This window comes from Lynx rufus, unplaced genomic scaffold (genome assembly GCF_022079265.1).
Source record: "Lynx rufus isolate CCGP_SWC_20201006 ecotype Redwood Valley unplaced genomic scaffold, mLynRuf1.p SCAF_6, whole genome shotgun sequence".
NCBI lineage: Eukaryota > Metazoa > Chordata > Mammalia > Carnivora > Felidae > Lynx > Lynx rufus.
The window spans coordinates 8,886,197-8,910,610 of record NW_025814878.1 but is presented as its reverse complement, the minus strand read 5'-3'; the positions used below and the strand labels follow the sequence as shown (position 1 = coordinate 8,910,610).

Below are 24,414 nucleotides of genomic sequence, written 5' to 3'. Positions count from 1 at the left end.
GAGATAATGGAATGAAGACAGTTAAAATAAAAATGTTCTTTTTAAAATAAGAGCTATTTTATTTTCAAAAAAGGAAGAACTTGTGACCCTGTGCTGGAGTTAATGCTATTAATCCCCAACAGCTCTGTAACAAGCATGCGGAGAAAAGTTAACATGTGTGTATCACTTTTTCTTAATGTAATTTAACTCTGTTGCCCATCAAATGCTCAAGTTTGCCGGTCCAATATCCCAGGTTCTCCCGACCACCCCCGGGGGTCGGATTTTTGCCTAATCTAAGAAAGCCAATTAAGCCCAAATCATTTCCTATTCCAGGAGGAAGCTGGGAACTCTGCTGAGATCTCAACTACATTCTAGTTTAATTTTTTTGTTGTTGTTCTGGAATTGAAACACTGTCTTTCTCCCATTCAAACATGTATGAAAGATTAACTATAGTTTTGAACACCTGAGAAAAATTACTTTCTAAAAAGTCTTAGTTTGAGCATTTTTTGTTTTTAAAACAGTTTTCTCAGGTAGACTATAATACAGGGTAAATATCCCTCTTTTAACTTTTCTAGGTAGGATTTATAATTCTTATATTTTCTAGTGTAGAAAATAATATGCCACAACTACCCTATACCACAATGCTTAGCCATTGGAATCATAATAAAGCAAATATCAGAAAAGGAATCTTGGAAGTATGAGAATACAATTTATTTCATTGCATTAAATAAGGTGAAAGTTTCAGAAAATAGAAAATTTTAGGAATAGAAAAGAGATTAGAAAAGATTAGGAATGAAATGACATGAATTTTATGGAGAGAAACCAAGAAAATAAACAAAATAATTTTTTTCTTGATATCCAGTTAGGATGTATCATCGAAGCTGAATGCTATTAGTAGAAAACCATACCTGAAGTTTGGACAGTTCCTGCATGGAAGGCTGCTCAATCTGCAACTTGTCACCACGCTTTTTTAATTCAATGATTTCTGCATCCAACTCCTTTAGCCCATCTTCAGCCTGTTGTATTGCCTATGTAAGATTTATGAAATTTCATTAGAACTCCCACAACTCCCCACGCACAATGTGATTATTATATCTATTTGTTCTTGCCTTCACATCAAACTTTTTCAATGCCTACAAAAAGACTCCTTTCAATACAGCATAAAACCATGACCATCTAGTATACAGAAAAGAGAAGGAGGCCCTTTGTTACACCACAGTCAGCTGACTTACAGGTAAGGAGGCAGGAGGGACTCTGTGTGGAGGGTTGGGAGAACAATCACTTTCTTAAACAAATAAGGGAATTTGTGAACAGCAACACCTAAAAGAGAAGCATGCCTTAGGACATGGTTAGCAAAGGTGTTTGCCCAAGATTTTCTAGGGGAACAGGTTCTGGTCTCCTGAAATGCAGTTTAAGCATCCTTGGAGAGAGAGTCAGCAAGGCAAGAGGACAATATGTCAGCGTGGTCAGGAAAAGCTTACTCTCTGCTTAGTGGAAAAGCAAGCAATCGACAGCTATTACAGTGGCCCCTGGTGCTAAGCCTTCTCTTCCCAGTGTGAGGTCTGTAGAAGTGGAACACGCTCTCACCCAGGCCTTCAAGGAGCTCACAGTCTGGTTAGGAAGCCAGAGTAAACAGAGCAAAACAAAACAAGGGTGAATCCAATCAGGTACTCAACTCGCGGTAACTCATCCCTGTTAGAGGAGTTTGGAGAAGGGAGACAGCACTGGATCCTGGAGCAGGCTAAGTAGACTTTTGCAAGAAACAACGTCAGTTGCCCTGAAGGATGAAAAGAACATGGACTCCAGATGGCAGATGAAACATACGCATCTTGCTTTCTCTTTCCTGAATCCCCTCTACAAACAGCAAATATTTTGTTTACCCGCCTCCTCCCACCCACCCAAATCTACAAGGATAAAGAAACAGGAAAGAAGACAGTACCAGCAAAAGTCTGAAAGCTGGAATTCAGGATACATGATAATTGACTTAAGAAATCTGAGAAAGTGTGGGGCGCCTGGGTGGCTCAGTCGGTTAAGTGTTGGACTTTGGCTCAGGTCATGACCTCATGGTTCGTGGGTTCGAGCCCCATGTCGGGCTCTGTGCTGACAGCTTGGAGCCTGAAGCCTGCTTCTGATTCTGTGCCTCCCTCTCATCTCTCTCTCTCTGCCCCTCCCCCTGCTCACACTCTGTATCTCTCTCTCTCAAAAGGAAATAAACATTAATTTTTTTTTTTAAAGCAAGAAATCTGAGAAAGACAAATCCTAAACTCACAGGAGATCTACATTACCAGGCTTACAGCAACAGGAGTCTCTAGAACTCCGGGTGGGTAGGATGGGGAGCCAAACAAAGAGGGCTGGTAAAAAAGCTGCTTAAAGAGCAATTATGTTCCCAGAGCCCCTTTCTCAATCCACACTGCCCCTTTCCTTCCCAGAGAAAGATAGGGAGTTCATTTTCTAGAGAAGGTGGAACAGATAGTCTCTGGAATGAGGGGGAACCAGCTGCAGATTTGAGTACTTGATGGAAAACAGAGAGATACATGACTGAATGCCCACAGAAAGCTACATGGGGAGCCCTGGCATCTTCTAGAGTACTGCAGCCTAGATTTTCCGATAAATAGCCCACACAATTCAGTAATTCTCAAAACTGTCAAGCCACATCCATACACAAAGTTCTCTGTCAGCTGTTTAGTTCTCCATCCTAAATGTGAAGAGACAACAAAGATTTCCATAATCTCAGAAGCCTCTAACACAAAAGATGGAGACTAAAGTAAACAAACAAATAAAAGCAGGCTGGAGGGAGACAGACCATACAGGAAAAATAAAACTTGAGCCAAAAAATCATAATCTATCCAGAGAGGCTACAAAAGATAATGCATCTATTAGAAAAAGAACAGAATAAAGGATTGTTCAGAGACCAAAATGAGCTCAGGGAAAATTAAACACATGAGAGCAGAAATACAAAACTCCCATAGAAAAGTATAGAGTTGAAATCTAGGAAGTCTTCCAAAATATAGAGCAAAATATCTCTTAACAACAACAACAAAAAAAAATTAAAAGACTGGACCAGAATATCCAACATCTGCATAAAAAGAGTTTCAGAAAGGGAGACAGATCAAATGGAGAAATAAAAAATATTAAATCAATCATTAGACAACTTTCCAGACGGAAAGAGGAAAGCTGTTAAATCAAAACAGCCCATGGAATGCCCAGCCCAGTGGATAAAACAGACCCTTTCCCAGGAGTGCCACTGTGACATCTTTGGGAATCAGAACAATTTTAGGTTCCTCAAGCCAACACCAGAAGCTAGAAAACAATGAGGCAAAAGCCTCAAAACTCTATAGAAAACTGATTTCCAAGCAAGAATTTTATAGTGAGCCAAGCTATCAGTAAAGTGTGAACATAGTATAATAACATTTTCAGATATGCAAACTATCAAAAAATGTACCCAGTATGCATCCTTTCTTAGTAAGGATATGTACTAACAAAACAAGGAAGCCATACAATAAAGACAGACTTGAGACTCAGAAAAGAAAATATCCAACAGAGGGAGAAGTGACGGAAATCCTCAGAATAATGGTAAAGGGAGGTCCCTGGAAGTCAGGCTTATGGGGACATGTCTGTTCAAGGTCAGAATGACATGGCTCAAAAGATGAATATACCGAGAGGTGTCACTCTCATGCCTCCTGCTATTATTACCTTTTTAACCGAGGGTAGGATGGAATTAGCACACTTTCCCCCTTATTCAAAAAAAATGGTATAGTTATTTATTTTTATCTGTGGAATTCACTTTAGTGATATTGGTCAATAATTAGTAAAAAATGTTACTTGTGATCATACATGTCCTATATTTCACATTAGAAATTCAAGGAAAATTGGGGCGCCTGGGTGGCTCAGTCAGTTGAGCGACCGACTTCGCCTCAGGTCATGATCTCACGGTTTGTGAGTTTGAGCCCCACGTTGGGGTCTGTGCTGACTGCTCAGAACTTGGAACCTGCTTCAGATTCTGTGTCTCCCTCTCTCTCTGCTCCTCCCCTGCTTGCGCTCTGTCTCTCTTTTTCTCAAAAATAAACATTAAAAAAAAAAAAAAGAAATTCAAGGAAAACCATCACTATAGTTGCTGAAATCTTTTTTTTTTTTTTTTTTTTTTTGTAATCAGGTATGTTAAAAGCCAAAAAATTTTTAAAAAGTATAAATTTTAAAAAGTTCCTTTTAGGTAGAAGATAGGACACAGAAGAATGCTTTTTAATTTGAGGAAAATGAGGGATTTAAAAAAACAGATGAAATTCTGATCGAGAAAAATGGACATTCACATATAGTTTTGCAAATTATTTTAGGTGATGTCTCCCATGGATGGACAGATAGATCTGGCTTTCTATCTAGAGAAATATTTCGGATCTGTATCACGGATAATTCTCTGTAGTCTACTCATAGAACCCTTAGAGGTCTACTGAAATTAGGTTAAGAAATTCCATTAAAACACACACTTTTCAAATTATTTAGCTTATGAAATGGGAGATACTATGTAACATCCTTTCCATTTCTTTTCTCCTCCTTGTTTTCAGTGACATCACACTAGTTAGAATTCTCCTTCCTTCTCATCAGTAAAGCTCAGTGAAGCCTCTTGAGGTGTATCTTGCTTCCTGACCTGGCAATGTCCTGTCCACCACCCAGGAGCAGGATCTGGCCTTGACATTCACTTTCACCTTCAAACATCCCCAGTGACTCTCCACTGCCAGTGGTCTCCAGGGTGAGCGCAAGTACCCAAAAAAGTGTATGAGATGATTTGTGAGGGTGAAACGCTATGTCTTTCACTTACATTCAACCATATTCTTTCGAATTTTCATTTTTGTGTATGCTTTCTAACACAGTACCTGCTTATAACTCATAAATAAGTAAACACACAAATACTTATGGTGTGTGCTGATCTTTTTAACTAATGAGATATGCAATCAATAAAGTTCAGAGAAAAGTGAAGAAAGTCCAAATATTCTGACATGCTAAAGAATCTACAAGCTGCCACAAATGTACTCATCCAAACTTATTTCCCCTCCGTTGTTTTCATTCATCATAAAGTCAGCTAAATAGGATTCCTTGCTTTTCTCCAGAAGTGCTCTGAATTGTCTAACATTTATTCCTTTGTTCTTGCTGTCATCTTTACTTGGACATCTTTCTTCCCAGTCTCTGTGTGCCCAAACTTCTCAGTCTGGTTCAAATTTTCCTTTACAAAATTCCCCCGATCCTACCCTGCTGGAGGCAATCTGCCCTTCTTCTGAATGTCCATTAGTGCTTCATTGGAATCGCCCCAGGACAGTTTGACTTTCTGTCCTAGGTCTTTGAGGCTCATGTCTAATCTCATTGTTAGGTGGCAAACTTCTTCGGGTCAGCATCTGTCACTGACACCTCTAGCCATCTCCTATTCCCTAGTTCCATACAGAAGCGAGGGACAGATTCCACGGAACCTGGCCAGTCACTCAAACCCAGCACTTAAAGACAAAATGTATGACCAACAAAAATGCTGTAATGAGCCATTAATCTTTCACAGAATATTTGAAATGTCTTAGTAAATCAGATTTACTCTCTGCATTCACTCTTCCTGTGTAAGTACCTCAATTTGCTCTGCCACGGGCTGTTCAAACACATTTGCCAGTTTCTGCAGAATGATGTATTTGCTGTCGGCCAGTGATGTACACAGCACCTTCAGATCATTCTAAAGAGGAAAGTAAATAGGGAGAATTAACACATCTAACAGGGAATCTGAAACAGCTGTAAATATTACACGCATTCTTAGAAATAACATACAGGTGTAGGAATTTAATGCCCAAAAGAAACAATACTGTCCTGTGGGAAGGAAAAAAAACTGGTGACAATTTATCTTAAAGTGTTAAATGGGCTTTTAAAGAATTTACCGTTTCCAACATAACACAAATGGAAATTGGGTATGCAAATAAAAGGCAATACTAGTCACCCTAATCTTCTTGACATGTTTGAAATAAAGGTGCACATTTAAACACTGTAGTGGAAATATCACACTAAAGACTTCTATTTACTAAAACCACCTATAGGTGTTACCCTTATTTGGGAAAAAATGTGATTCCTTAAGAATACTATAATTCCTTTCTCCCCCTCTCCCCTCATTCACTCTCTCACTTCCTTTTTTCTCCTATTTTCAGAGAATTTGCACAAGCTTATAAAAAGCCACCCAGGAATGTAGAAAATAAATCTTATCCACGATGACCAAAGACATATGAAAAGACAACACAAAAAGACCTTAGCAAAGGCTTTTGTTCATAAAGATTACTCACTTGAAAGTCCAAATATATTTATGTTGTGTTATAGTTATACGAAAAGAAAGATAACGATCACAATTTTGGTGCTCAGTTCTACAGGGAATAATGAATTGGAACAAACTTGGAATGATACAATTTCTAGTTTTTCTCCCTGAAATGTCAGCAAATAAGCTTCTGTTTCTTATTGGTCAGCAAACATATATGATGGGCTGGCTGTTTGGCAGAGGATGAGGTCAGACTCATCACGTCCCCTTCACCAGGAGCTGACGATACATATACGAGGACACATCACCAAGATGCAAAAATCTGACCATCTACAAGGAGAAGGATAATCATGCCAAGAAAGAAAAAACATCTTTCAGGATGTGTGCCAGCCTTGTAACACAAAATTCAAAGCTAGAAAACAAAACAGTGAGTGAACTATGCAGTAAAATTTTAAAAAAGAAAAAAAGAAAAAAAATTACACTGAACACGAACATTGGAGAAAAGCATTAGATCCTAAGAGGGAATAATTGTCACTCACCAAAACCCAAACCAGTCTGCAAACCTAGTTGTGGATTCACTAGGAGACTGTTATAACAGCCCTGAAAAAATGATGCCAGAAACAACGTTGCTGCTTATGAATTATAGCACTGTTTGTATTATTTAACTGTGCTCAGGGGGAGGCCATGTGGGCCATTAGAACGATGACATATTTATCTGTTTGTATGCCTAGGAAAAGATGTTTTCCATTCATTTGAACAGATTCAAAAGAAAAAGTCTTTACTAGCTACATATACTTAGAACATTAACGCAGTTCTTCTAAATGAGTAGATAAATGTAAATAATATATCATGAGTTAGAAATGAAGATTGTGGGGGCACCTGCTGGTTCAGTTGGAAGACCATGCGACTTGATCTCAGAATCGTGAGTTCGAACCCCACATTGGGTATGGAGATTACCCAAGTAAATACTTAAAAAAAAGAAAGAAACGAAGATTGTGGATATATTTCCTGTACATCATGTTTACACATTTAATAGCATATTTTCTGCCTTAATTTTATTCGACTCAAGGTAATGGAAAACTGAGTTCACATTTCTGGAGGCCTCACTTGACTGGAGCCAGTCAAGAAGACAGTAAGGCAGATAATATGACTGATTTAAAAATTACTAAATAAAAGACTTTAGAATGTATTAATAACCATATGAATGCTGACATTTTCTTAAAAATGAAAATCCGAAGACTGTAACCATTTTTTGTTACTACACGTGGAACACGGCAGCCAGTTAAGGTAGGTCTACACTGCACACATATCAGACATCACAAGCTTTATTGTACAGTCATTGGCATTGCTTGTAGGACATAAAGAGGCAGGACTCTTGCTTTTTGACAAACAGGTATACAGAAGGTTTCGAGTTTTATGTGCTGCCTCATCCATTTAATAAAGAATGCTTTCATTTTTTTAGTTTTTAAATAACTTAAAATACTCAATTATAAAAATGTCCACTAAATTTATTTGGGGTTAAGTCTATAGGCAAAAACTTTTTTTAACAGAACAGTTGATAACTGACTTGTTGTGATTCCATGGAGATAAGATACATTTACATTACATCAACACGTACTTCCAGATTGTCCGTGAGTATAGGATAATGTTCATATTCTGGCAAAAGCTGATACTCAAAAGTTAAATGGAAAACAAAGGCATATCATTCCATTAACTTCTGAGCACTGACAATATACCAGGTGCTTGGTGCAAAGTAAAACACAATGGTTTGTGACTTGACCTTTAATTACTCTAGCCCTGGAACTATTTCTTTCCATTAAATTGGAACACAAACATTTTGAAATGTCAGTTGTTGTTCATGAGCTGGCCACCAACAAGTAGAAACTTGTTGGCAGGAGAAAAATAGAGAACATGATTTAAAGAGAATTTCATGATTACATGTTCTCCTCTTGGTTCTCTACGGAAAATCAGTTCCAGAGTGTTCATGCTTAGTTCATATTTTACTCTGACTGGCTATAATTACCAATAAAAATTTTAAAGTACTAAACACACTATCATAGCAAATGTAATTTGAAAAGGGAAATATGCTTCCGAGTGATACACACATTTGTACTTTCAAACCCCCTCGCTCACGGCTGATAGACCAGAATGCTGTTGAAACTCGGCCTATTATTTTGGGCAAGGTGAATTTTAGAGTAATGAAACAAGATTCCATAAGTTGCCCAACAATTTTGCTGATTTTAGACAGATGGAGTATACCTGAACATGCAATCAGATCTCACATCCAAAACAAAATACCCAAATAATCACCCCCAACTTTTCTGATTCCAAGTGGAATATGCTTTCCTCTCTATGTACTACCCAACATAACCTACACACATATCTAGTCCAGGCCATTCCTCTAAGCCACAGACTTGATAGCCAAATGTGTACTGTGATTCTTCACCTGAGTATCTTAATTCTATAGCCCATCTATGTCCAGCCAGTGACGCAGCCTTGCCCGTTGGTCTATGGCACTGCTATCCACCAGACCTGCCAACCTGAGCCTCTCAGTGCCCTTTTTTCACATGCTCCACATCTAAACCACACACAAATGCACCCTTATTGATTCTGCCTTCAAAATATATCTTGAATAGGAATACTATTCTCCATATCCCCTGTTGGCACCCTAACAATATAAAACATAAAAATATTCTTTGAGTCAACTCTTGGCTCTAGTTTTAATTTTTAATTTTTTTAATGTTTATTTACTTCTGAGAGAAACACAAAGAGAGAGAGAGAGAGAGAGAGAGAGAGTGCGAGTTGGGGAAGGGCAGAGAGAGAAGGAGATGCAGAATCTGAAGCAGGCTCTAGGCTCAGAGCTGTTGCACAGAGCCTGACGCGGGGCTCGAACTCACAAACCATGAGATCATGGAAAGAGCCAAAGTCGGATGCTTAACCGACTGAGCCACCCAGGTGCTCCTTTGGTGGTTGAATAGTCTTGGAGAAGTAAGTGAACCTTTATATTGGTTTCAGATTCTACATGTGTTATAATGAATACTACTATTAACAACAATAACAAAACCTACTGAGTGCTTACTATGTTTCAGACACTGTTGAAAGTATTTTACACATTTTAACTAACTTTATACTCACAAAATCCCAAGAGACAATTACTATGGGTGTGGCTTAATAGCTGAGGACACTAAGGCAGCTAAGGGTATGTAGAGCAGTAGGTAACAAAGCCAGAATCTGAACCCAAGATGGTTGGTTTTAGAGACTATCCTTAATTTTTCTCTTCTAACTTTGCAAATGAATATTAGAACAATGCTTAGCTAATAGGTATGTTGTAAAGACTGAAGACAATAATATGTGTGAATTTTTTGTGTGAATAACAAAACGATACACAATTTTTTCTGATAATTTTACTTTGTAGTTTTTAAGAATACAAACTGCTGGAAAGCAACGATAATTTGTCCCTCTAGGTGAATGTCTAGAAAACTCCCTGTTTCTTGTCTGATGCTACTCTGGACATTTTAACAGTAATTTTTTACAAATCAAAATTTGTACCAAACTCTTGGCCCTAATTACATGTATCTATTTTATAAATCTTGTATGTTTGTTGAAAATAAAGCTCAATTAAAACTTAGGTATTCCCGAAGAATGCTTTTTATTAGGCATGAAAATCAACTCAAAGTTTATCAGTGGCTTTTTGCATTTGCTGAAGTTTACAGTCAAAGGAAAAGTTTCATAAACAGACAATTACTCAGCTGGCATCAGAACTCTAGTCTAGGGCTGAAAGGCACAAAGTCTCCAGAGTTAGGATTGGGAAGTCACTGTACATTTTTAACACAGGTAAGAAGTAACTAGGCCATGGTCACTTTCAATGGCTCCTAAGCACTGGAGTCTGGGGTTCTGTACTGTGGCACTTCCTGATGTTTCTTTGGTCATATGTTTTTACACTTCACTATTATCAATTGGAAGTTATAACTATAGTCGTATGACTTATTGGTTGAATATAAAGTCCCTTTCAGCCCTTAGTTTGGTTGGCTGGTCTTCTCAACCCTCTATTTCTAGGAACATAAAACTCTTAGTGTTCTAATCCTAGGGTTCTATTCCCTTGTTTTGCTGTAATGTTCCTGCTCTTCAGGGTACATTTGCGGGGAAAAAAAAAAGGTTTATATCATACCTCATTAAGACATCCTGCTTATTATCAAATATAGCTAGAGAATGGTCAAGTGTCTCTTGATAATGTCTTACCTGGAAGTTTAGTATTTGCTGAAGTCTTTCCTTCATCTGATGACATCGCTGATTCACTACTGAGTCTAACAAGGATAACCGGCCCAAAAGACAACCCAAAGTGTCTTCAATAACATCTCGGTTATCACCATCCTCTGGAAATGCTTGGGAAAACAAGTTCTTGTTCTTATCCATTTCTTCAGACATTTCCTTAATATCTTTGGCAAGAGTCTAGGGTTGATAAAAGAGAAAGCATATTTCAATGTTTACATCCAAGAATTGATATACAAACCAAGTCATTTCCTCACAGAAAGTCCACTATATACATCTCCCTTACTATTCAGCAATAATTCTATCAAAGGCAAGATGAATCACTTTCACATCTATAAATATTAGGCAAGTTGCTGTTGGAGAGATTTTTCTCAGAAACTTTATATCATTAGCTAATAATAATATGTCTTTGGTGAAAAATGAGATTTGTAAAGGGCTATTTAGAAACTCATACACTATTTTTTAGCCTGTGTTTCATATGTAGAAAATCTGTGATATACAACAAGTTTTTTACAAAGAGTCCTCCATTATTTTCCTCCTGCTACATACACAAGATAAAGAATAAACATGCAACTCTCATTAGGCAGTTCTCTTCTGCATTACGCTGCTTGGAAATAAGCCTGATTTGTACTTTACCAGAACTACTTTACATTTGACCTTCCTTATACATTAATTATCCAATACCAAAACTTCAAGTGCTTTGTAATATCACATATTCACAGACCCCAGCTGCCAAACGTACCTCTTGGTTGAAGAGGCAAGCTTCGGTTTCTTCTGGTAAAAGTGCTGTGGCAACAAATAAGCGTTCCTCAACATCATCCAACCATGTAGAGGTAGCTGAGACCCCATCATATAACTTCTGTTCCAAGTGAATGTTCTGCCTCTTTGTCCCCCCGCCCTGAAAAAAGAGGGGAACACGGAATGAATCACAGTGTCTGAGGCATCAAAGAAAAATACCAGGATGAGATGCCATGGTGCAGTGGCTCTGCCTTTCAGGGCTAATCACTAGTGTAGGGTCTCCGCCGTTCATGCCCAAAGGTGGGCCAACCTCACGGAGACCAAGATGCATGAACAGACCAACAGTGTAGCCCTACCTGGGACGAAACCTCCTCAAACGCCTGGTTCAATCCATCCAGTAAAGACGTCACTGCAGATCTGTCTTGGGTCTGCCCATCCCCTTTGTACAGTGGCACGCCAGACAGGAGCCGATTTGGCCTGCTGTAGAGCTGTAGGAAAACAGGGGCACTTATTCAAGAGCCCACGTACTATGTTCAGGTTTCGTCATTTAGAATTGCACATTGAAGCAGATGCTGGAAAAACCGTCCTTATAGAAACCTCTTCTAGAGAAATATGACTTCTTCAACATACCATGTCTACTAACACATGGTGACCAAATTAATGGTAACATTTCCACTGATGGACAACAAACACACACACAAACAAACAACAACAACAAAACTAGTGGGAAAAATGCCTGAAATCTATCACAGCCTTCCTCTCAACTGGTCTTCTTGGTTTCAAGCTACTCATGATGAAATCATCCCTCCTAGATACCAGACCTAGGCTGATGCCTATTCACTTCATCTCTCCTAAACTCTTACAGGCACACACAGTGTCTCCCTGACAAGGACATGATACCGCTTACTACTCAAACTTTTGAATAATGTTTCCAAACAAACCCTGCTCCCATAATTTATAGAATGTCTCATTCTCACCTTGCCTTTCAGGCTGGTTACTCATTATCCTCTAAACATGCCCAACTCATTTCCTGCTGTAGCTAGAACATCCACCACAAACCCTTTAAAATCTATCACCTTAAATTCCACACCTACTACAATGGCTTTCTACTTTTTTTTTTTACTTCAGCTTCCTTTTTAATTCCTGCTTATGGAGCCTACCATGGTTGCCTAATTTCTCAGAAATGTATAAACTATTTCCTTGGTTGGGTTACAGTTCCTAGGAATGGGGGAGGGACTCGGAGTTGGACAGACCTGCATTCAAATCCCAGCTCTGCCTCTTTTCAGCCACGAGACCCTGAGAAATCATCTAATCTCTTCAAGCCTTAGTTTACAGATCCACAAAGTAGAGATAAGGTCAACCTCACCGGAGTGTTGCTAGTAATAACACTTAATACACCAAATATACTCACTAAATGATCATCCCCTTTCTTGTTGGAAACTCTCAAACTACTTCTTCCTCACCTTTTTCCTCTTCACACCAAAGAGAAGAAAACCACCCAGGAGGTACTTAGGACAAATGACCAGTAATTATAGAAAGAAAGCACTCAAATGCAAAAAATGCTATAAAATAAAGTACATTCAATGCTTTCCTTTTCCAATTCCAAAGGGCAATGAGATATGAACCTGAACGTAAACTTCTAACTGTCCAGGAATCATGTGGGAACGTTGGTGGCAGCAGGCAGGGCCTTTCCAATAGGCTCACATGGAAGATGTTGGGGTGACCAAGGAATGGACAGAAAAAGTAGGTCTCTGAGGTAAGAGTGGGTAATGGAGGAGACACCCAGGAAGTCTGCAATGTTGGATGAATCACACAGATACTTTAGGCTGGATGGACAATAGGTAGATTCCAGGGGTTGGGCATTTAATGAATGGAAAATAGTAAGGAAACATGAATATGCCTACAAATGCCTTAGATTTGTCTGACTTAGGATAGTCAGGAAAGACTGTAAATATCCCATACAGTCAAAGGCATGGGGAAATACTCTAACATGAAGGTGAGATAGAAGTCAAGTCCAGGAAAGCTATGTCAGGAATCAAGAATTCAGGCTGTAAGTATTAGAAATATTTGATCAAGGATGTGAAGAAGGATTAATTTAAACAGGGAGGAGGTCAATGCAAAAGGTATGAGGCACCACTTGTCAGGGGAGAAGATGATTCTGCGATAACTACCTCCACAAATGGAATGCTTTATGTTCCCCAGGGCTGGTGTTGGTGACTATTCCTGTGGACAGTGACAAAGAAGACTCCTGGCCAGAGTAGAGGAGTAAGAAAGGGTGGCATTCCATAAGGGTTTGTGAAATGAGGTAGACAGGAATGGCTACGGAACACTAACACATGGTTCCCCACAGATAAGGGGACACACTGTGACCTTCAGGCCGTATCCTGAATATTACCGTATCTCAGGTAATCCTGACAAGCCGTACCTGTTTTATCGTGCCTGCTCTGTCAGCCCCTGCCTTTCCTTCCCCAGATGCCCTGCAGTTACTGAAACCCTTTCACTTCTGGGTTCAGTCTCTCCCAGCCCTGAAGCTAGTCCTAGTCAGAGGAGTGCAAACAACAGCTTCCTCAGATCCACAGTAAAGGACCTAGACTTTATTGTGATAATACTGGCATCAAAGAATGGCCCAGATGAGCATTGCTGGCCCAGAACCCAGGATTAAGCTTCTAGCTTCAAAATCCTGGGCCATAGTTGTGGTAAATATTGCAGGCCTGCCTGGGTTCCCACCTTATGTACTAGCTCTCTCCAGGGTGGATTCCTCTGACTCTGAACTATTCTCTGGCTCTGCTTATAGTGAACTAATAGCTATTATCTACCTGGAACCTTCTGTAGCTGTATTCAATTCCACTGGATGTGCCTTGCATGGTGAAACCAAGTCCAACATTACACAGTATCTACCCATCTTGGGAACAAGCCTACAGGTGGATCAGTGACCACTCTAGCTGACCACTGGCTTCTCCTTCCTCTTGGATCCACTGAGGTACCAATATGCTTCTCATTAAGATCTTCTGACACTATTAAATAGTGGGAACAGCAATGGAAAATAAGATAACTTGACCATTTACTTCCAGAAAATAACCAATTGTGTTGAGTTTCTCTTGTCCTAGATGTATGTATCCTTGATTTGCAACCCTAATTCTCAAGGTAGTGAAAAAAAGGGGGGCACTAAAAATTTAATGGTTTATTCTAATGAGTCATCAGCTATTAATCATCTCTCAGAAAAACAGTATCTAGAAATCAAATAAATTTCCACATATAAATACATAATTATTTAGGGAAATGTGAAATATGCTTGTTAAGAAAAATATGAGTAACTTACATCTCATTTTAGAAATGATAATGCATAGATTACTGCACAGTTATATTCTATTTGCATAAGCTATCCATCTTTTGTATCGGTTAACATATAAAAGCAAAACGTTGGGATACCACTTGTTCTTGTTCCTGTTCCAGAACATTCTGTAGTAGTTTCTGCTTGGTACTAAATTCTTGATGTAGGCTTTCCCATTTCATTCTCATCTGGTCTTCAGAGGCTGATTTCTCCCCTTCCATCCCCAACTCCTGGGATAACACATCAGGTTTTTCGCTATTAGAAGAATAAATAATCTAAGTTTACAATGTGTGCAAAAAGGCATTAAGCTCTAGGAAACTTATTGTATACACTAAATCTGGCCTCTAAAATTGGAACTAGATTATTGTAGTCATTAGCTTACCCTTTAAAAATATCAGTTAAATAGAAAACTTGAGACAAATAATTATATTCTCATATTAACTGAACTATGAGCACAATAACCCAACAATTCATTGAAAACAGCTCAGTATTAAAGATAAAAAATAACTGTAACTTTTAGAATGGGAAAGGGTACATACAATTAGACTACTGTCCTTTAACAAACAGCCTGCAAAGCAATCTAAAAACTCTAAAAATGTTGCTTAGTCTATTGAGAGTTTTTATCCTGTGTCCAAAGAAAATGCTCCAGACAAGGTTTCAGGACATGGAATAGAAGTACAGAGGGTGGAAGGAAGGTACTGAAGTATCATCTTTAATGACAGGCAGCAGGTGGCATCAGAGAAGGACGTCGGCTTTGGGGGTGAGACAGATCTGGGTGGGAATCTCTGCTCCAGCACATTAGATTTGTGATTTTGAGTAATCTGCTTCACTCCCCAGAGCCTCAATTATCTCCTCTTTACAATGAACACAGTATCTATCTTGCAAAAATATGAGAATTACATTTAGAGAAGACAGGCATAATGCCTATGACCCTACCTCAAACATAATAGCCACTCAATAAATGGTACCTAATGATTATAGTCTGGGGGACCCAAGTTCCAGTAGATCCTCATTTGTCAGGAGTTTTAAAGACCTAACTAGAACCATGTCATCTGAAAGACATGCTAGATAGTAATTAATATTTCGACAGAACTTTTGCTTAGGTAAAAAAAAATAATAATAATAACAAGTTCATTGGCAGGATAATACTATACACTACCCCAAAGTCTACTCTTCTCAGAATAAGTAATGAATACAATAGTTTCTTTCGGTAAGTCTGCTGAAGTAAGCCTTTAAAAGTTATCTTGGGGCGCCTGGGTGGCTCAGTCAGTTAAGCGTCTGACTTCGGCCCAGGTCATGGTCTCGCAGTTTGTGGGTTCAAGCCCCATGTTGGGCTCTGTGCTAACAGCCCGGAGCCTGGAGCCTGCTTCAGGTTCTCTGTCTCCCCCTCCTCTGTCCCTCTCATGCTCATGCTCTGTCTCTCTCTCTCTCAATAATAAATAAATGTTAAAAAAAATTTTAAAGTTATCTATAAGGCTATAATGAAGATGTTCTACTTCTAGAATACAATAGAGAATCTCCCCCGCCTGTGCACTTAGAGACACACAGGAAGGTTAAGTTCAACAACACTAATAATAGCAAAAAAAAAAAAAAAAAAAAAAAAGTAGCAGGAAGGTAAATGCCCATCAATAAAAAAATGGGTGAACTATTTTCACAAGATAAAATACTATTAAGCAGTTAAAATGAAAGAACTAGATCTATATGTATCAGCATGGATTGATTTTAAAAATATTAAGTGAAAACGTGCTAAAATCAAGTTGGTATATCTAATTCTGTTTATCATATTAGTCTCTGCACTTCTCTGTGTGTTTTTTTAAAAATGCTTTTTAAACAAAAAGCAAGTTTTAAATTTCTTACGAAATTGAATTTCTTTATTGTGATGTCTTTTGTAATGGCCTGTAATGCATCATTTTTAATTCATTTATATTTGCATAATAATTTAGTACAAGACCAGAGGATAGTCAATTTTTATATTGTTTTACTTAATCATTGACACATATAAAGTGCCACCAGCAAATCTGTCTTTGATTAGAACAAGCCTTTCATTTCCCCTGAAAAATATTCTTTCCCTTTGATATTTATATTAATATCCAATTGAGTTTCCTTATCTTAGAAGGCCCCTCCATCAATGCTTCTGTATATCACGTCGTACTTATTCTTTACATATTAAATTTGTACCCATGAAGCAAGCCATGCCCCTCCCATTGGGGTTTTATTACATAAACCAATTCATATATGATAGTCTTAGAAATCAGCTAATAAGTTAAAGTCTGAATACAAGTTTTATTTTCCCTAGCAATGTTATTTTGCTCTTTTAAAAAATACATACATTTTTTTTTGGTTTCTGGGTATTGCTTAATTTACATTTGTTTGTTTGTTTGCCTTATTTACCCAGAGGCTTGAAGCGCATGGCTGAACTGTAATCAAACAGATTGACTTTTCTAAAGATTTTGTATAAAACTTTAAAAATACATAATCAGTCTGTAAAGTGCATCTTGTGTATAAAGGCAGTATTGCCCTGCAAATTTCTCTTTAAAATATTTTTGTATTTGAGACAGGAATTTATAGTTGTTTGTCTTTCACTTGGACCCTTTCCAAAGCTAAAGGCCAAGGAAAGAAAAATATCATGGCAAGAAAGTTACAGAAGATTCCTACTTCTGCTTTTTGTGACTATTCATATGATGAGGAGGCTATGTGTGAATGGGTTCTTTGTAAAAATATGATTTGGCAAAAATATTCAGAAAATTATGAAAGATGAATAAATGCTTTAGAAGAATTGGAAACAGAATAGAAAATGAAAAGTGAAGGCAAGTCTTGACTTAGAGTCAGCATGGAAGGAACAGCATCTCTCCTTTTGGATTTATACAGTCACACGTATTTATGGCTTTATCAGCATTTTTAAGCATGATAAACAATCAAGATTTTTAAAACTCCTTTATTATTTTAACACAATTTTTACAGTTTCAAGGGTATTTTAATGGAATTCCTGACTATTGATGTCATAATAGTTTCCATTTGTACTCTTTTAAATTGATATATTAGTTTTATCAATATTTTTACTTTTTGTTTCATTTTTCTTTTCTCGAATGACATACTAATTCCTATATATTATGTCATAATGTCTATTGCAATTGCCTTGTAGTTTGGTTTCTATCATTCTGCACATGTAAATATACACATTTATACATATAGTCAACACTGATGTTATATGTCAGTAACATTACATGAGCGTCGACTAAACTGCAAACAAACAAACAAAAAAAAAGAAAAATCTCCAATTCTATCCTCTCCAAAGTCAGTTGGGTTTTTTTGTTTGTTTGTTTGTTTCTTTGTTTTGAGAAAGAGAAAGCTTGAGAGTGGGGGAGGGGCAGAGCCAGAGGGAGAGAGAGAGAATCCCAAAAGGGCTCCATACTGTCGGCGCAAAGTGCAATGAGGGACTCGAACTCACAAATTGTGAGCTCATGACCTGAACCCAAATTGGATGCTTATAACCAACTGAGCCACCCAGGCGCCCCTCCAAAGTTGGTTTTGATAATCTACATTCTATAGTCTATTTTTTGCCCACACATGTACTATACATACAATTTTATAACATATTTTAACTTAGAATCACATACACACTTTCTGGTATTGTTATATAATTTTTTGTTAAGATTACATATGCATAAAATTTTTCCTAGGCTTTTTTATACTGGTAGGTATTTCCATCTTTTCTATTATTTGGTATTATAAATAATATTTCAAAAGTCATCTCCATAATATGTATTTCCCTCCTTTAGGTTATTTCCTCCAAACAAATGTTCAGAAACAACAACACTGGAGTCAGTGGAGTTAAAGCTAGTTGCCACATTATGGTTGTCAAAGGATACTACTAAATTATAACCTTTATAATACATGAACACAGAGGTTTCACTGAAACTTACTTTTAACGTTTTGGATTTTAAACTTTCCATACATATTCTCTCAGTTGTATCTACTGCTTTCGTAACCCTTCTAAAATGGAGGTGGTCAATTATCACTCTAATCCTAGAGATGAGCAAACTGAAGTTCAGAGTTGAGTTACTTTTCCACAGTAACATCTGTAGAGCTGGTGTAAAACCCAGGCGGGACTCAAAACGCAGGGAGATTTCAACTCTGCTGTGGCTCCTTTTCCTTCCTGCCTTTTAAACCAGCATCTTCAAGTTGAAAATTCTCCAACTTCCTTAATTTTTCTTTTAACACTTCTCTGTGTATGAGACTTTCAGTCTCACATTCCAAACCAGTCCTCAAAACTCAATGACTTTCCATGTAGAAGTTATAGACACACATCATCAAGAAAAATCAAGACATGTAGAAGGCACATGCATGTATTTTTCAGAGTGATGCTGGGATAGACAAGTTCTTTTACAGAAAACACTTTTGCAGTTGGTTATAATCGTTGAGTTGGAAACACACTGGACCTGACTTTAGAATGCATTTCTTATTTGATTCTAAAAAATTAACTTAGGGTGCCTGGGTAGCTCAGTTGGTTAGGCATCTGACTGTTGATTTTGGCTCAGATCACGATCTTGCATTTGTCAGATAAAGCCTCAGGCTCAGTGCCAAACCTGCTTAGGATTCTCTATCTCCCTCTCTCCTTCTGCCCCTCCCCTGCTCATGCTCTCTCAAATCAACAAACTTTAAATAAATAAATAAATAAATAAATAAATAAATAATAAAAAATAAAATCATAAGCATCTTCTTTGGATAGACATGCTCAGAATCCTGGAAAGAGGGCAAACAAGTCGGCCATCAGCCATCATAATTACTAGCTACATTCACGCTGCACAGCAAAGGTTCTAAATGCAAGTAAATTTAATATCATAAAGTGAAAACAAAATGCCTAAATTTTCGCAGATGCTTAAAATAAAGTTTTGAGTGAGACGTTTACATTTCTTCCAATCAGGGCAAGTTGGGAGAAAGTGTTTTGAAACATACCCAATACCAGCAGAGGTCTCTGCAGCTGAGTGTTGGGTGAGAATTTCCTCTCCACGACTGGCTACTGACCGCAGGAGGCTCTTCTGCTCTGCTAATTCCTGTTCCAACTCCTGCTCAAGGAAAAGGAGAAATGAAAATATTAGGTACTTTGTGATTATTCCCTATAATCATGGTTCTATGTCTCGAAAATTCTCAGACAACTCCTGTAGTTAAGTTTACAAGTTTGGACGTTGCATAAAAGGTGTGGTTTAGGTAAATGCACAAACATGCCTCCAAAATACTCTATACCTTTCTTTGACTTTGATAAAAGATATCCGAAAAATCCTGTGGGGGGCGGGGGGCAAAAAAAAAGAAAAAAGGAAAAAAAATTCTGCTGGACAATGGCGCCCTCAAGTGGTGCACAATACTGCCTATTCTGACTGAGACAAATCCTTGAAATCCCCACTTCCTTGATAAATTGAACAATCAATGGATTTGTTTTGCTTTTTTACTACTTATGAAAAAATGTCTTTTCTGTTTGAGAAAATAAAAGATTTTGCTATGCCCCATAGCATAGCAATGAGAAGGTATCAATGAGAAATCATTCTTACTCAACAAAGCTTGTTTGTTTCACTATCCAATAATTTGCAATCCTATTCTGTGATGGTATCTACATAAGAGTGAAAAATAAATTGCAGTTTTCACAGAGTTTTAAAAAACATGGAACTCAGGCTTTGGCCAATTCTCAAAGGCCTTCCTAAGATAGGCTCAAATTAGGGCAAAGGTGAAAATAGGGTAGGTACCCTTCATAAGGCAGATTATCATTGAGTCACGCGATTTGTAAACTGAGCACAAGCTTTTCTTAACGAAAAGGACCAACCACTCTAGTGCTCATAAGAAGGTACGCTGAAACAGCCACGCCTCGTTTCTGTCCAAAGAGAAGATAAAGGGGGGCTTTGTGTTTAGTCCAGAAGTAACTTGTCCATCTAAAACATTTCTCTCAAGGTGTCTGCCTGGCAGAGAGGTCAGAAATGCTTTACTTTTTGTTGCTGGAGACTGCTCTGTCGCTGGTGGGCCCATGCAGTCCGTGCTTGGGCCAGCCATTCCTGGACACCGGGGCTCTGACTGGCGGTGAGGTCGGCATGGCTCTCCTCCTTCTCTTGGGCTGTTCCCTGCTTTTAATGAGGCAGAATTCAAGAGTCATACTCCCCACAGAAAAACCTTAACCAAATGGAGTAAATGCTACTTTAGTGTGGTCTGTATAATGATACCCAAGTAGATCCATTCGGACATGAAACCACAATGGAAAAAAAAAAAAAAAAGGTAACACAAAACCCATTGGATTTATGGTATTTGCAGAAAGGAGAACAATAAATAGATGATTATACTCAAATATTTGAGGGGGAAACTGTCTACTTAGAGGCTAGGCTTTTTAGCTGACTGATGTGGTCGCCAGATATTCCAGGATGTTTTCCATGAGAATATAACTCTAGATCTCACTTCCTCTACTATCACCACCCAGACCAGACCCCACTGTCATCTGGTGCCACTGGTGGCTTGGATAATGTTTGGCTAAAGGAGAAAGACAGGAGTAATTACTCATTACCTAGGCAAGAGTTCATCTTTCCTGCTTGATTATTCTGATGGAATTTGAAAGGCCCTCTAATACTGCATTACCAGGATGGCATCAGTTCAGAACGAGAGCCTTTCTCCTCACATGTATGTATATGTCAAAGGATAAATTACACAATCTTCATATAACTCATTCACTAACTACTTATTACATAAGCATGTGCTGTGTGTCAGCCACTGTTCTAGGCATATTCTGCCAAGAAGCCAGACAAGGGCCCTGCTGGGGAGACAGACAATAAACAAACAAGATAAGTTAAGAGCTGCAAAGAACATGAAACTAGAAAGTCTGGGTGGCTCTGTCGGTTAAGCGTCCAACTCTTGGTTTCAGCTCAGGTCATGATCTCATAGTTCATGAGTTTGAGCCCCGCATCAGGCTCTGCACTGACAGCACAGAGTCTTCTTGGGATTCTCTCTCTCTCTCTCTCTCTCTCTCTCTCTCCCCCTCACTCTCTGCCCCTCCCCCACTTGCACTGTCTCTGTCTCTCTCCAAATAAATAAATAAACATACAAAAAAGGGTGGCAGTGGGGTGGGGGCGGGGGCGGTAGAGAAAGAATGTGAAGGGGAAGGTTTCCTAGGCTGGTCAGGGAAAACACCTGGAGAAGAGACAACTGCACTGAGCCCTGAATGATGAGAAACCGCCTGCCTGGCAAAGACCTAGGTGAGGTGGAGGGCCCTCCAGGCAGAGGGAACAGCGGGAGCAAAGACCATGAGGGGAAAGAAATCTGGCATCTCAAAGACAGCAAGCCAGTGAAGGGGCCAGTGTGGCTGGAGTGTGAGGGCAGAGAAAGACAGTTTATAGGTGGCTTCCACAGAGGCGCAGTCCTGCCCTCCGGCTCCAGACCTTGGGATCTTCACTATCAAATCTGACCAAAGAATGGCACCTGGCTGCTCCAGTCATCCAGCGTGACTTCTCACAAAGACCCTTCTCTTCCTCTTATTTTCAGAATTCTACACTAAATCTTCAGGGAAATACATGGAGTTGTTTACCGTTCTGTCTTCTTCATTAGAATTTTACGATTAAATTGCAAAGTGTTTGAGATAATGTGGAGATCATGAACTTTGCAATGTTGGTATCGCTTCTTGAAGTACAGTGAATGCACAGAAACTGTGAACCCCAAAGGTAATATTATACATAATCTTCTCCCAGATTCTGAGCCACCTTAGCTCACAGCTAACTTCCTTTCCTTTAAGATGATCCGTCTTCCCAGCAAGAGACTATGGCTCATACAGAACAGTGGGGATGCCATTGGTCTAAAGTATGCAATTTGCATTTCACAGGACCTTCAGAATGGGAGACCAGTGACACCCAGTTTAGTATATACCCCACTCCCCCAGGAATGCCTCGTACAGATAAACAGTGATTTTCCTGAAGGTGGGAGGTATGGGGTGCATGGGCACTCTTCAGCACTGAAGCCCGTAAATTTCACATGAAACAGATTCTCTCCCATCTGAGAATGCACCATATACCCAACATAAAGTCTGCAAGATCCTGGCTCTTCTGGTAAGGATGAAATAGCAGGTCAAGAGGGACCTGCAGAGAATGACCCCAAGGAAGTCAGTGTACCAGGCTGAAAGCTGTCCCCAGTGAGACCTGTCCCAGCTGACAAAACAGTGGTCATGGCCACGATCTGCTGACTCTTGTGGGACCCACTCACTTCCCCTCTGCTTTGCTCTTTAGCAAAAGTTTGTTTTCAAAGTCCAGCCTGGAGACTCATGTGGTGAGTTCTTTAGGGGCACCACCTCACCCTTCTACGCAGGTTACTCTTGTCCAACTGAGAGATTTTTTTTTTTTTTTCCAATTCCTCACACCAAATTTCTGCTTGGAAAAATGACAACTGAAATGTTAGAGCTTAAGAACAGCTTAACTACTTTTACATGCACAGACACATATTCAGAATCTAAGATTTAAAATCTAAGAGGAGTCGTATTTCACTAATTGAATCCACAGCTTTAGAGAAACAAAAATTAAGAAGCATCAAAAGCAGATGTTAGGATGTATTTTCTATGTGGTTTGGTTCCGTTTTTCAGCTAGTAAATTTTTCTTTGACTGATTCAGTCATTTTGAAACATAAGACTTGGACCACAGGAAACAAAAAATGATTAAGAATACAGTTCAAATTTCATTCCCTTTCCCCTTGGGATGAGAAGGCACTGACAGAAGGAATAGAATAATGGTAATTATGTGCTAAAAGGTTTGATAACCCGTCATCTCTCCTACTTAGGAAATAGGAAGTAAGGCAGCCTGTCACCAGAGTTCCCCTAGGGTGGGGCTACATAAGCTGTTTAATTTGGAAATACTAGAAAAGTAATCACTTTTGCCAGGAACATTCTTTAGAAGATTAGTGAGGATTGGAAATGCTAAACATTAAATAAAACATTTCTTTATAAAGCATTTCATTATTTATATTGGGTAAACTTTCTGCTCCTTCAAAAGCTGATAGTGTTGAAAATAACTTAAACTTTTTATGAGGAAAGATACCATGTAGTTTAGGAGACAGCATTACATGCCCTTACGTCTATGTCCCTTCACAAAGAGAAGGAACCTATTTGGGGTAGGTGGGGAACTAAAGGGACTGGTTATTCTTTGATACATACAGAAGTCCAATTAGTTAAAAGTATAGTCATGACAGATATGACCATTTTGTAGGCAAGTGGCACTGAGAAATGGTGTGCTTATGGGCACACAACTCCAGCCATCTTGAATCACGCAAACCCCGAGTGGAGGGTACAACCTCACCGAGATCTACGTTCAATGGAAGATTTTTTTTTCCCCAATCAACATTTGTTAATTTCAGATCAACTCTGAATTTTGAAGGCAAATGATCCTTCTCATGGTAATAATAATGTAAACAGGGCTCCTGTTATTCCTACAGTTGGAAAAATAATCTCTTCAAATGGCTCTAATTGTAAAAAAAGGAAAATCCGTATTTTCTATGCTGGAAACTCATTAGACTCAAGATGAGGGAATTCATAGATACTTAAAAACAAACAATAATCAGTTTCAATTCAGTGAAACGCTACCACATTTTCCAGTATTTATACTTTTTATAGCAGTATCCTCAGCAAATCCTTCCACTCGTGGGCAAAGACAGGATCTTACTCAGTATGAAGAATCCCCGTGGCCATGGGAAGGATCTGCTGGGTGTGAGGACCCAGGCTTTCAGGGAGCTCAGCCCTGCCCTGCGCCATCTCAAACTTAACTTTTCAGCATGTCAGGAGTTCCTTTCCTCCCAAAGGATGTGGTTGTTGTTCATTATTATA

The 24,414-nt window shown here is 38.7% G+C and overlaps 1 protein-coding gene across 4 annotated transcripts in view; it reads right to left on the bottom strand.

The window, feature by feature from the left end:
• Window positions 1-24,414, bottom strand: part of SYNE1 (spectrin repeat containing nuclear envelope protein 1) — a 473,246-nt gene that overhangs the window by 112,057 nt on the left and 336,775 nt on the right. For 2 of the 4 annotated variants that reach the window (XM_047102923.1, XM_047102922.1), the window contains 8 exons: window positions 20,561-20,695; window positions 19,542-19,651; window positions 14,684-14,840; window positions 11,611-11,742; window positions 11,259-11,414; window positions 10,487-10,696; window positions 5,582-5,683; window positions 888-1,007 (listed from right to left, as the gene is read on the bottom strand). In XM_047102923.1, coding sequence (XP_046958879.1) covers window positions 888-1,007; window positions 5,582-5,683; window positions 10,487-10,696; window positions 11,259-11,414; window positions 11,611-11,742; window positions 14,684-14,840; window positions 19,542-19,651; window positions 20,561-20,695 — 1,122 coding nt within the window. The remainder of the gene's footprint in view (window positions 1-887; window positions 1,008-5,581; window positions 5,684-10,486; window positions 10,697-11,258; window positions 11,415-11,610; window positions 11,743-14,683; window positions 14,841-19,541; window positions 19,652-20,560; window positions 20,696-24,414) is intronic. The other 2 variants (XM_047102925.1, XM_047102924.1) reach the window with 2 other exon arrangements.